The sequence below is a fragment of the Neltuma alba genome, unplaced genomic scaffold (genome assembly GCF_004799145.2).
Source record: "Neltuma alba isolate B1F8T4 unplaced genomic scaffold, ASM479914v2 tig00011058_pilon, whole genome shotgun sequence".
NCBI lineage: Eukaryota > Viridiplantae > Streptophyta > Magnoliopsida > Fabales > Fabaceae > Neltuma > Neltuma alba.
The window spans coordinates 204,893-218,898 of NW_021635802.1; the positions used below are offsets into that span (position 1 = coordinate 204,893).

Consider the following 14,006-nt stretch of genomic DNA (forward strand, 5'->3'; position numbering starts at 1 on the left):
ATATAAGTCTTTGTGTAAAGTTAATGAATTAGTTAATATTTTATTCCTAATATTCAGCCAAAATTTTTTTTTTCTAATACTACTTTTGGTATGAATAATTGAATATTGTTGAGTAATATGGTAGATTAATTAAAAACTACGATAAAGAATTCACAAATAATTATGGCTCCTCTTTTGAAAATATGGGTTAAATAAGGCAATCAACTAATTTTATTTACGTTTTTATGTCAATTATTTCAAGAGAGTAAAATAAAAGTAAATGCATGAATATGGAAATAAATCACCATCTTACAACTTTCTTTTCGCCGCATTTGAACATTATCAAAGAGTCATTAATCCAAATTAGAAAAGAGGTGATTATGGAGATATAAACCCCTGTTAGTTCTTATATTAAGGACCGAAGATAGTACGAGGATAAATTTTAAATGAAGTTCATGGTTAGAAGACAAAACAAACATTGCCAACAAAGCAAGACTTAGTAGGATCTAAAGCCTTTTTTGATCAAGTTAATTGGATATTCAATTTAGTAATATAAAACCTTTGTCTCCAATATGTATTCATGAATATGATTAATAACGATATTTTAAAGCAGATAACATCTATTTATTACAAATAATCATTTTAATTAATTTTCTTTATATTTGTAAATTAATTACCTGACTTTTATATTAAAGACTAAATATAGTATTTATGCGTGTTCCTCATGTGTTTCTGTTTATGGGTGCATGCAGTTTTTTTTTTTTTTTTTTGCGATCCGTTTGTCAAGAATTAATATTGTTGGATTAAACTTAGCCATTGTTTGACCTAAATGTAACTTGGAAGTAGCTCTGTTCATAATATTATTATTTTGCTTTGAAACGTAATCTTGTAGTTTCTATATTTTTGACTTAGTTAAATTTTAATTTACTACAATTTAATTTGTATAGTTTTAAGTTAGTTGTAACTCAGTTCCTATATTTTAAATGATATATTTTATAAAACTAGAATTGAGTTGTATCAAATCAAAATCCAAGAAAGTTTAACATGAGTTGCATTGAGTGCAACGCCCACGCCGACATACACATAAATTTCAAATTTCATTTACTACACAAGAAACAGCTGAAAAAAAGAGAGTTTTCCAAATACATCTCACATAGTGCTTCTATATGACCTAAGATACAAATGAAATCATCTTGAAAATATAGTTCATAAGAAGATAGAACTGTTAAACACAACATTTTGACAAACTAGTACATATTTCTTAAGCATCCAAACATGAAACACACACAGCAATTTATTTCCAAGATATTAAACTCCTTTCATATTTTGCCCATCTTCCATTTCAAGTATCTTTCCACAATGTCCAATCCACAGAGTTCCTTTACCACAGGCATAGTTGCTGGCGCATCCAATTGGAATGGTTTGTCAAGTTCATCTGAGTTGCTCCATGAAGCAAGTTGTCTTCTGGCTTCTTTGATTGCTGCTCTTGTTGCGCAATGAACCCCAGCTGCTAAAAGTAGTGGTGGCTCACCGGAAGCTATCGGAACAAATTTTCAAGTATCTTTTAGTACAAGAATTCTTTTTTGAGAATTTAGTGCTAAAGAAAGGGAGAATTACAATCATATCCTAATTAAATAAGGGATTTAATTATCCTAAAATCTATCAACAATATGTTTAGGATGATCACTTGTCACTAAAACTTTTTGATAATTAAATTTTTTTTTTTGAGACCTCTTCTTAATTCTCCCTTAAAAAAAAGATAAAATTAGGATAACTGAAAAAAGGTAAATTAAACCCACACCTCCTATTTTAGCTCTTCTACTTTTTCGATTTAGGTTCTCTCTATTTTGACTTATCCGCATACAAAGAATATGCCTACTTCATGGGTAGCTAAACAAGTCTGGAGAATAAAAGCAAAATCCTAAAGATTGATCTTTAAAGAAGCTTGGCCCATATCTTTCCTTTCTTATGTATTCTTGACAAGAGTTTAATTACAAAGCAATCTAAGAACATATAACCATTCAATCCTCAAAATAAAACTAAAGAATAATAATAAGAGATAAATAGAGCAATTATAACCAATTCTTTTGGTCTTACCTGTAGATAGAGATGCTTTTTTTTTTTTAACAATTATTTTATCCAGATTAACAAGGCAAAAGCTATTTATTACTTTTAGACTGTTGCGAAGGCAGTACATTTGTCTAAGCTATTTAATTAACGGTGTGCACCATCATATGCTTGATCACCTGACATTTCATATCTTCTTTGGAATCAGTGTTCGACAACAATTCTTATTAAAAAAAAAAGTGTTCAACAACAATTAATTCATTTAACAAATACTACCTCCGGTCCTAATTATAAGAGCCAGTTGACTAATTTGAGGAGATTAAGGAAGTAAGTTGAGTTAGTTATTTATCCTAAATAGGTATTGTCTTTTCTAAAATATCCTTGCTAATCAAGTGTATTGACTAGAACTATTATTGTTAGAAGGGTTACTTTAGAAAAAAAAAATGTATAAGTATGAGAGATAAAATGGATTAGGGTCTTATATTTAAGACCAAAATAAAAGTCAAATAGGGTCTTATAAGAACCCGAAGTAGTAGATGACATGCAACTTGAAAGTTGAGAATATGTGAAACACAAACTATTTTGTGAGTCCATTTTGGTTGGTTGAAACAATTATTTGATTTACTCAATATTAGCATCCTAAGAACATAAAGAACAATGCTAAAAGATGAACCATATATAAGCACGGAAATTCAAAGGAAATTCAACTTTCGAATGCTTTAATATTGGTTTCATTCATTTTGCAATTAAATTTCACATGATTTATTAAATCAAGGTTTGTTCGAATGGACGTTTGCAAGAGTGACTTTTATCTCAATTGAATTTTGCAAATTAAAACTGAGGTAAAAATTAATTAGTGTAATGTGATTTATGTTTTAATAGGCTACTATAAAAGTGTCAGCTTGACGAAAATTTTTTTGAATAATATATTGAAAAGCTAGTTTCAAAAGGTTCAAATATAAAAAAAGAAAAGTAAAAAACAAAAAAAAAATTACTTCAACTTTAAAGTGGTTTTTAGGCAAAAAGTCATTTGCCGCCAAACCTATGGCAAATATACTTTTAGACCCAAATCGGTTTTTAGGTTTAAAAAGTCAATTTTAATAAAGCAAAAGCCATGCCAAACATACCTAATAGCTTCACGAATCAACTAAAAGAGGATGGTCCAAAAAGCATATATGTGTGTGTGTGTGTATGTGTGTGTGCTGCTAAGGAACAAATAATTTGAAAAAAAATTCAAATCAAGAATTCTAACAAGTAATAAGCCATACCTTTGGAAGACAGAACGCGATACTTGTGATGTCCACTGTTGAGAATTTCAACATTGAACTGTTTAGTTATGGTGTCTAATGTGGGGATTTTGTAATTCCATGTTCCATCTACTAAAACTAATCCTTCATGATTTATTTCATATTCTTCAAACATGAAATACCCTAACCCTTGCACAAATGCTCCTTCAATCTGCAACAACCAAAAAAATATTATGTCAAACTAGACAACTTCAAAATCTAATAACTTCTGCTTATTATACATGAGAATAACTTATGCCATATTATTTTATTTGGTTATCCAAGCCTTTTTCATATTCTTTCGTTAATTTCAAAATAATGTGGACTCAATGTAGTTACATGAATCCCAAAATGAGTCGCTCAATTTCCAGCTTGTCAACATTGTGCAAACTTTCTAGACTTAAAAGAACTACTCCTCCGGTCCTTAATATAGGACCTAATTGTTGAGTTGGTTTTGGTCCTAAATATAAGACCTATTTCTCATATTTATCAATTTTCTCTAAATTACCCCTATAGAGACTCCCTCAACCATAATCAAGTAGTAGAAGAAGAGGAGGTATTAAGAAAGATGATTATGGTATTTTAGGAAAAACATGTGACATTTCTTATAATTAATTAACTTACCTAATATCATTAATCTAATCAAATTAGTTGAATGAGTTTTATATTAAGGACCGGAGGAGTATTAAACTATTGTCTCTCCTCCAATTTATACGATGTTTTCTAGGGAGATGTTTATACTCCTTTTAGCCCTTATTATAAGGACCTTTGCATGTTTCATAATATAACATGTTTTGTCTAAAGTACTAATTTTTTTTCACTTAGCTAGTAACCTTAAGTAACTACAAAACTTCCTAACTAATTACCAAACTACTCTAACTAATAGCTTTTATTTAGGATAGTTTTGATATTTTATAAATAACTAATTTTAATTGACTTCTTAACTTATGGAAAAAAAATTATGATTCATTAATGACCTTGTTGCAAAAATCTCCATTAATCAAGCATGAGTTAATTAGAGGGTTAGTGTTAAATGAAGGGCATTTTTGAAAATTTATACTTCTTTAAAAAATTAAGATTGTTAACCATACTTAACAAGATTATTTGGTTTTTGTAATTTGCTCCAAAAGCATCTTATAAGCTAAAAACGGAGGGAGTAATAAGAAACCTAACTGTCAGCTGATATGGAGTAACACCAGAAGAGAAGAAGATTGGGTCTACCTACTTCTATCAATCTTTCTCTCTATTTGCATTATGATATAGCCACCATTGACATTAATTTAAACAACCCTTATTTTGAAAAAGAGTAGAAAATAGAAATCTTAGCTCGCTCACCTGTCCCAAATCTACAGCAGGGTTGAGACTCTTTCCACAATCATAGATAATATCTGTTTGCATAATAGTGGTTTCTCCTGTGAGAAGATCTACTTCCACCTGTGAAATAATATTCAACCTTTAGTTTCCCACATCAATGATAATTTGATGTAACAAGAAGCTTCCACAAAAATTTAAATACATTTAAGCAATGTAGCCATTCACAAGCTTAATTAAAAAAAAATCACTTTCTAAATGAGAAATTGGATACAAAATGAGCCTACCTCACCCACTGCAACACCATAATTGAGGTACGTGCTGGTTGCACTGTTAGGATTATAAAATGAAGTTGCTGATAAGTTCACACTTTGTAAGTGTGCCTGCGCAAGGAAACATATTGGTGATTACAAACATGGCGGTTAAAATGCTTTTAAAATAAAAAGAACTCTTGTACAAGTTATGCGAAAGTGTCATAAATTTCAGAAATAATAAGGAACTTTCTAAATCTCATCCCTTGATCAATATGATTGAGGAGAAGTATTATCTATGCAGGATCAATGTATTACCTTAGCAATATAACACATATAAGGAGAATCACCGCATTTATGTTAAAACCACATCCACATTGTCATTATAGCAAGGAAAATAAGGATGATTTGAACTTTCATGTTTCTATATACCTGAGAAATAAGTGTGTTCCAATCGACAGAACCCATATCCTTTTGCAACTTTTCCTTGAATGCCTTCAGCCTCTCAACCAAGACATTGCAGCTAAGCCTAACTGCTCCACAGCTTGACTCAGATGTAGTACTACCAAAAGTGGCCCCTCCTTGAATCATGCTCAACGTATCAGATTGTATGACACGTACTTTATCTAATAGGTCTTGAGATCCATCACATTGTATTAAACTAAGTGCATATGCAGCCATTTGCTTCGCCTTAGTCCACAGACCTTGACCTATTTCAATCCCTCCAACTTCAACAACAACGGACCCATCCTTTAAAATACTTGTTCTTGCTGGTGATTGGCTCATAGTTACTTCAAACACAACAGGCACACGAGATATACCTCTTTTTTTCCAGATGTTGTTCCTATTAAAGTCTTCCACCATTTCTCTCCTCTGGTCGTACCTTGCAGAAATAGCTAACTTATCCCATATAGAAACTAAGGTATACTCAGTAGGCTGACCTGCAGAACTCGGGTAAAAAGTGCAAAGACTTTGGTATGTGTGGAGATTAATGCTTCTCACAGAATCTACATCTATTGAAAGTGTAGATGCCACATGTTCTATTATAGCTTCAGCAATATATGATCCCTGAAGATTCCCAGGGGCTCTCATTGAAGTTCTACTAGGAAGATTAGTTTTGCATAATTTCACATCAAAAGATAGAACACCCCAGTCATATTTCTTAAGTGCACCAATTACATAATTTGGCATTATTATAGATACATCCTCATATATTCCTGCATCTATCAATATCTCAAGTTCTAAAGCAGTAATCTTCCCATTACTCTTAAATCCCACATTATAGGTTATCTTCATAGGATGCCTTCCTCCCGCCGTTATCATATCTGTCTTACGATTCATATATGTCCTGACAGGGCAGCGTAATTTGTGTGCTGCAAGTGCGCATGATGTAGCAACCTGAAAGATCTGAATGTCACTATTCAAATATTTCTATTGTAATTTCATATGTTAGTATTATTTTGCTTTTCAAAAATATCAGATATCTTGTATCTAAAATCTATTTGATGCACACTTGCTGGGAGATTTCAAAAATTCTATGTCTGCGTTATTTAAAACAAGGAAGGAAACACCCATGCTGTTCCCGCCAATTTTACATTCATCACCAGCTTTTTCAAGAGCGAGTTATTCTGCTTCAAATCTATGGTTACCATGAGCATAATTCATATACAGAGAAGATTATGTGAGAAGAACATAAATAACTACTTGCTCCGGCCCTTATTATTACGACTTTCAGCATGCCCCTTGATATAACATGCGTTGTCTAAAGTACTTCTCCAGTCCTTAATATAAGATTTATTTGACTAATTTGATTAGATTAAGAAAGTTAGGTAAGCTAGTTAATTATAAAAAATATGATATATTTTTTTAAAACACCATAATCATCTTTCTTAATATCTTCTTTCTTTTTTCTACTTGATTATAGTTGAGGGAGTATCTATAGGGATAATTTAGAAAAAAAATTGATAAATATGAAAAATAGGTGTTATATTTAGGATCGAAATCAACTGAACAATGATGCCCTATATTAATAACCGGAGGAGTATCAATTTTTTCCACCTAGTATCCCTAACTAATTAAACAAACTATATGTTAAGAGTTTATAACTCAATTGACACTCCATGCCTCCTCTCATAGAAGAGGTTATGGGTTCTATACGCTATGTTACCAAGTAAGGGTAGGTGGGTGTGTGGGTCCCCTCTACTATGAGGGAGAGGGTTTTAAATTGTCTATATAAAAAAATATAAATAAATAAACAAACTATTCTACCTATTGAATTTATTAGTTAATTTTTAAATTTTCACCAGAAATAACTAATTTTAACTAATGTTTTTAATTTACATGAAGTTATTCATAGATGTTTGTAAACAGGAGTGGAAGGAGCATAATACAAAACTGAAATACTCACAGGATTAGCTTTTGTGAACTTTCCACCAAAACCACCACCTGCCCTTCTTGTGATTGCACGAACATTATTCTCAGGAATATTTAAGCATCTTGCAATAGTGGTATGTGCACTCTCTGGCCCTTGATTTGAAGTGTACACCGTCAAGCTATTGTCTTCATCTGGTATAGCAAGTGCAGCTTGTGTCTCCATATAGAAGAAGTATTGTGACACAATTTTGATCTACATTTTACATTATCCAAAGAAATGTCAAATCATCTAAAGATGATAAAGAATATCTTTGACATATATAACAAATCAAAGATTAATTATTCATAATAGAAGTAGAAAGAGGCGACAATAATAGAAGACAAAGTGTGCATGAACCAAACAAGATCAGGTTGAGCATCAACCTAAGGTCTGGTCTGGTGAAGAGCTCAGGCTACACAAAGCAGCCCATGGTCTGGTTTGGTCTGGTCCAGTCCAACACCAACCTGAGGTTGGCCTAGACTAGACTTGTTCTGATGATCTACATGGACTAGTCTAGACAGGCTAGGACCTTAATTTTTTTATTTTTTAATAAAAATTTAAAAAAAACAACACACCATTGAACTGCAAAAATAAAAAAAGAACATATGAAAATGGAAAAAAGGATCGGTGGGGGGAAAATATACACACACAACATTCAAATTCCCAAATGCACAGCACGGAAACACAAAAGAAATAAGAATTTATTTTGTGGTTATTAAAGAAAATGTTTGTATTTTCTTAAACAATAAATTAGTTTATTTCTTGTCTATGCTGTATATTTGTGGAATTTGTAATATATCAGAGGTATCAATGTATAAAACCTGACATGCAATGATCACATCTCATTCTTCTTCTGTGGCATGTTTGTGCTAGATAGAAGAGAAAATGATTAAATGAAGGAAGAATTAATTTGTTCCCTGTACCTCAACAGAAAGAATCTTATGATCTGCTTCAGCCATTCCTTTTGTTATATCACCAACTTCTTGTGGTTGGTACGTAGGTGGAACTTCAAAAAGACTAGATCTTTGAACAGCCTCTTCAACAGATAGAATAGGTTTTTCAAGATTCTCACAATCATACTCAACAATGGCAGAGTTTGCAGCCACATCTGCAAGTTTCTGAGTATCTGCAATCTAAACACATTCATGCAGTAAAAGTAAATAAAACATTATCCAAATTTTTGGTGGACCAAAATAAGGTAGCTTAAAACTCACCACAAAAGCAATATGATCACCAATACATCTAGCAATCTCATCTGCAAATAAAGGATCAACACCAAATGTAGAAACAGACCCAACATTTTCCCCACCATCAGGGATGTCTTTACTTGAAATGATTGCCCTCACTCCATCTAGCTTTTGTAGCTTTATACTCTTTACCCTTGCTAGAGGTTTTGTACTATAAATATATGCTCCATGTAGACTATTTGTTGGTGAAGGAATGTCATCCACATACACAGCCTCGCCTACAATTTATTTGAAAAATACGTAACTCTTAATTAAAAAGATATTCCAAAACATAACACATAAAGTTAAGAGTAACCAAAATGAGAGAATAAGCTTAGTTTATTGGAAAAAGACTAGTGTAAGCATTGAGAAGGAACTATATGGTTGTTTTTCAATCGCGGCCAACTTTATTCTAACACAAATCTTAACGTATAAAATAGAGATGGCAGAAACAAGGATCACTTAGTTTATTGGATGAAGATTAGCAGAAGCATTGAAAATGAACTATGTGTTGGTTTTTAAATCACAGTCAATATGATTCATGGCTTGAGGCAAATAGTAGTGAGTGAGACTAGAAACCAAGAATGTGAAGTTGATACAAGTTAGGAGCTTGGGAAACGGAATTCAGTCATATTAATCTATCATTCAAATAAATGGTACTTAAAGAATGCATAATGCAAATCATGTAATCAATAACCAGTAGAAGAGTGAGGTAATCTGGGATAGATTGTTAAACTTGCATGCTGTAAGAGTCTCTAAAATGAAAATATATTCTGTGACAAAATGGTTGGTGTCAAAGATGGATTGAAAGTTTTTGCAAAACAAGATGCTAGCATGTTTGTTAAAACATTTACTTACCACTTTAAATTTCAAATGCCGTAAATATGGGAAGAAAATGGGTTGTCAAACGATTTTGAAGCTTGAACGTATATAAAACAAACCTGAAGCTTGTATGACAGCCCCTGCTTTTGTTATTGGCTCACCAATGGGTTGGTACTCATCATCTACTTGAATCTCTTGCTTTCCAGATGATAGGAAAGTAGAACCTTTATCGTGATGGACTTGCCCAATATTCTCTTCCATGCCTAAAGCCCTAAAGAATGACGAACTAGTAGATGTATTTGAGTAATTATTTAAATTTTGATCACAATGGTCAATCAAAGGGCTCAAGAACTTAAAGAGAAAACCAGCTGCCAAGCTTAACCGATAAGCAATTCTTGAAGTTCCTTCTTCAGGTACAATAATAGCTGGGAGCATGTTGATAGCTTCATGTATGACATCAACACTTAATAACTTTCCTACTAGTAGCTCCTCGACTTTTGTTGCTCTTATTGCATGTTTGGTCCCGTAAGCACCAAAAGAAAGCCTGCAATTATCTATCAAAGTCCCTTCTGAATCTTTGCCTTGAGAAACCTCAACTAACAAAGCTGCATTTATATAAGCTAGTGCATTTCCAAGCGGTCGAGGAGCAGCTCGAAAGGTTTTAAAGAGGATTTTCCTTTTGCGATTTTTAGGATCACTTTTATTGGATTCCCAACTAGGAATTTTAATGCGTAAAAGCACACTTTCCAAACGTAATGGTGGCCTTTCCAAAAACTCTTGCATTGTAAGCCATTCAAAATTTGTGCCATTCATTATATGAACCATTGTATCCACGGCTAGAAGTATTGTAGCTATATCAGAGGGAAAATGATACTTCTGAGCCATCACCAGGTTGCCACCTATACTGGCTGTGTTTCTTATAAACCCTGAGGCTACTTTACTCATATGATTAGCAATTTTTTCAAGTATCATATCAAAGTCAGAGAGAAACTCACATCCGCTCTTTGGTTTTAAAGCCTCAATAACCTTAAATATAGTCACTGTTGTTCCAATTTCAATCCCTGTCTCATCTTTTTTTATTTCTGAGAGCTCAGAAATTCCTTTCAGATTAATATACTTGTCATAGCTTTCTATATCTTTGTAATAACCCATTCCTGTATTACTGACAACGACCTTTATCTTGGTTCCAGCATTTTTGTTTGTTTCCAATAGGCCTTGAAGCTCTTTTAGACTAGTAGGACTGAGCCAACTATGTTTTCCAGAAGCCGTGAACACATCAGGCTTGATCTCCTTCAAAAACTCTGGAAATTTAATCTTCTTGTGCTGATCATCATATTTAGGCAACCTACTTCTCTTTACATCATCGCTTTCTCCTTTTCTCCAAAAAGAGTTTAACCCTAAGTCCTCCAAATCAACATCAGCACCAAAACTTTTGCAGGCGTCAGAAAGTGGTCGGTAGCCAGTACAGCGACAAAGGTTCCCACAAATGGCCCTTTCAGCCTCAGCAGCTGTGGCTTTTGAGAAACCTGGAGGAGGCTTGGGACGATTAGTTTTCTCAGCATTAACAAGAGTTCCAAAAAGAGATACACACATTCCAGGAGTGCAAAATCCGCATTGCGTCGCATGGAATCCTGCAATTCTTTCTTGAATTGGATGGAATCCATCTTTACTATTTCCAAGGCCTTCACTTGTAGTAATGGAGCATCCATGTATGCTGCAAAGTAGTGTGAGACACGAACTTGCTGTGAAATCCTCAACTTGGTCATGCACAGGGTCGTATCTGGATATTAAAACAAGACAAGCACCGCAACCGCCTGCACACCGGATTTGAAAAATGAAATAAAAAATTAATGAAATGTTGAGGATAAAAAGTAATATTGACCTTCATGTTTATATTTAAACTGTCAATAAAAGTAGAAGGATCTTTTTTTTTTTTTTTTTGCGTTAAAAAGAAGGATAAGTGTATATAAGTGTTTTAAACAACGTCTATTATGTTGTGAAGGACAAAATTAACCATAAAGTCGACAAATAATTGAAACAGCAAAGCGAATTACACTCTGGTCCCAGCTCCAACAGCACAAATTTATTGTGTTGATGGCAATGAAGTTTCATTATCCAATTTTTCTTTTGTCTCTGTTTCTTAAAATGTAAAAAGAAGCGCAGCAACATCCAAATATTTAATATACAAAAAAAGAAATAAAAGAAATTCACCAAGAATTTCAACCGTTGGATAGAATTAACAGATATATGAAAAAATTAAACTAAAAGTGATCACTGCCTCTCTTATAGTATGAAGAAGAAAATGAACCATAAAGTCAACGAACAATTGAAACAGCAGAGCGTAGTATACTCTGTTTCCAGCTCCTAAGGCCCCATATCGTGATGATAGTACTGAAGTTTCAATATCCAAATTTTCTTTCACCTCTGTTTCTTAAATGTCTAAACAACAGAAGCAGGCCTACAGTGAAAAATTTCATGGACAACAAAAATTAAGAAAGAAAAACTCCATCAAGAAAGGATAGATTTATCACAAACTAAACCATTGAAACATAAATAAACAGAGAAGAGACTATTCCCTCTGTTCATATCAATCAGCAAAGTCTGCACTGTAACTGAAGGAAAAATCTAAAACAGGGGAAGTTCATGCAATAGTAATTATGGAAGGAACAGTTGCAGAACCTTAGAAAACACTTCAAACAGACTGGTTTTAACGCTACAGAAAAATCTGCTATTGATCTTTTATTTTGATCATTATTGGGCACCTCTATATTTGAAAGGGGCCGGCTGATCAGAACTCATGAAAGTCTCATCAGTGTCCTTTATGAGCCAAGTTGGCCAGACCAAGCAGTTTCAAAATGAAGAACTCGTTACAAAATCCTAAAGCTAGTGAAGTTGATGACCAGAACAGAGAGTCTCAGAGCCAGACCTTCACCACAGCCGAGCTTGACACTCTTGAATGGAGTCTGAGTACGCAAGAACTGAAGCAAAGTGGTTGATGGGTCGACGCTAGAGAGCTCAAACCTCTCTCCGTTCACAGCAAAAGCCAAACTTTCTCTTCTTTCTTCGTTCTTCTTCATCCTGCAAATGAACCCAAAAAGCTCAGAAATGAAGTGTCTTCAAGGAAGATTTGTACCTGCTCCACCTACTTTTCTTATTCGATAAAGCTGCCAGCTTTGATTTTAACCATTTTCAGTTTCCAATTCCCGTATCTGAAGGTGACTCTCTCACGTAAAACATATATTTGTCTGTGAGGAATTCAAACCCAATATTTAGGCTTGTTATTCATATGGGTTTCGAAAGCTTACGTGTGAGGGTACGTTAGTTGCCGCCCCGGAGACCCGAGTTCACTTTTAAATTTTAATATTAGCTGAGAGTGGGAGAGAAGGACAGAATTATAGAAGTTTTTAAAGATGATTGTAATATTTAAAAGATAAAAGTTTAACTTTTTATAATTAGGATATTATATGGGCTTATGTTAACATCTTAAAGGTTATATAATAATTATACTTTATATTTTGATTGTGATAAGAAGTATTTTGCATTTATAAATTTAAAAATACGAGTATAAATTAAAAAAGAGATAATCTCAAAAAAAAAATCTTAAATTAGTAAATCTTAAATGAAAAATTTTAATAAAAATATGTCATTATTTACAAGTTTAGTTCTCAAAACCTATTAAAATGTTATTATCAAACCTAATTTAAAATATAGTACTACTTCCGTTTCTTATTATAAGAGCTTGTTTGACTTTTAATTTGGTCATAAATATAATACCTCAATCCACTTTGACTTTTATATTTATTCATTTTTTCCAAAGTAGTCCTTAAAGTGGTTGCACATATGAAAGGTTTCATGAAATGGTAACTTTAGGTAATATACATGATTAATAAGGGTGTTTTAAGAAAACAAGACCTATTTATAACAAATAATTAACTTAATTAATTTCTTTAATCTTTTCAAATTAGTTAACTAGGTTTTATAATAAAGACGGGAGACAGTACTTTCAAGTTTCTTTTTATGAGATTTTTCAATTAAAAAAGTATTGACAAATTTTGAAAATACAATAAAGAATTTTAATCCTTTAAATAAAAGGTTTTAAAGTAATTATATGCTAATATAATTTCTTAAATATTATTTTTGAACTCTTATATAATTATACTTTACTTTTTTTTTCTGTCTAAATTAGAATAGACTAATAATTTCATCTATTAATAATAAAATATAATTATTTTTATCCAAACCAGTTCCCCTAGAAAATTATGGACTCAAAAGTTACATTCTTTATCCTAACAAAAAAGAAAGTTACTTTCTTTATGTTAAATAAAATTGAAAAATATTGTAATCATTAAAAAAAAAATTTCTTCAACATATAAGAAAAATCATCATACAAAATCAAGTAACATTTTAAAAAAATGACTATAAAATATTTGTTGAATCTCAAAATATATATGCTGAATATTTTTTTAAAAAATATTGACTATTTTTTTAAAAGATTTTAACGTATTAAAATCAATTATTTATTATTTTAAAGTTCAACGGCATTTTGCCATTTATTGATGTGGAAAGTGTGAATTGAGGTATCGGTGTACGTCCCACACATTTCAAATCAATGATTAATTGTACGCCACCGACTTGGCAACCCATAACCTTC

At 32.3% G+C, this 14,006-nt stretch overlaps 1 protein-coding gene across 1 annotated transcript; it reads right to left on the bottom strand.

Moving 5' to 3' along the window:
- Nucleotides 1-1,068: 1,068 nt before the first annotated feature.
- On the bottom strand, nt 1,069-12,475 carry LOC114760966 (indole-3-acetaldehyde oxidase-like). Its single transcript, XM_028950288.1, has 10 exons — nt 12,282-12,475; nt 9,475-11,169; nt 8,522-8,772; nt 8,231-8,440; nt 7,302-7,520; nt 5,327-6,292; nt 4,931-5,026; nt 4,668-4,766; nt 3,315-3,504; nt 1,069-1,516 (listed from the first exon to the last, which is right to left on the bottom strand). Exons 1-10 carry the CDS (start codon nt 12,430-12,432, stop codon nt 1,299-1,301), a joined length of 4,095 nt encoding a protein of 1,364 aa, XP_028806121.1. The 5' UTR covers nt 12,433-12,475; the 3' UTR covers nt 1,069-1,298.
- Nucleotides 12,476-14,006: the final 1,531 nt, after the last annotated feature.

Bases quoted from the DNA above. Each gene is read 5' to 3' on its own strand.
- LOC114760966 (XM_028950288.1), bottom strand. From the start codon at position 12,432: ATGAAGAAGAACGAAGAAAGAAGAGAAAGTTTGGCTTTTGCTGTGAAC. The intron at 5,027-5,326 runs GTATATAGAAAC...TTCCTTGCGCAG, and splicing joins GGAACACACTTATTTCTCAG to GCACACTTACAAAGTGTGAA. The intron at 1,517-3,314 runs GTATGGCTTATT...TTGTTCCGATAG, and splicing joins TCGCGTTCTGTCTTCCAAAG to CTTCCGGTGAGCCACCACTA.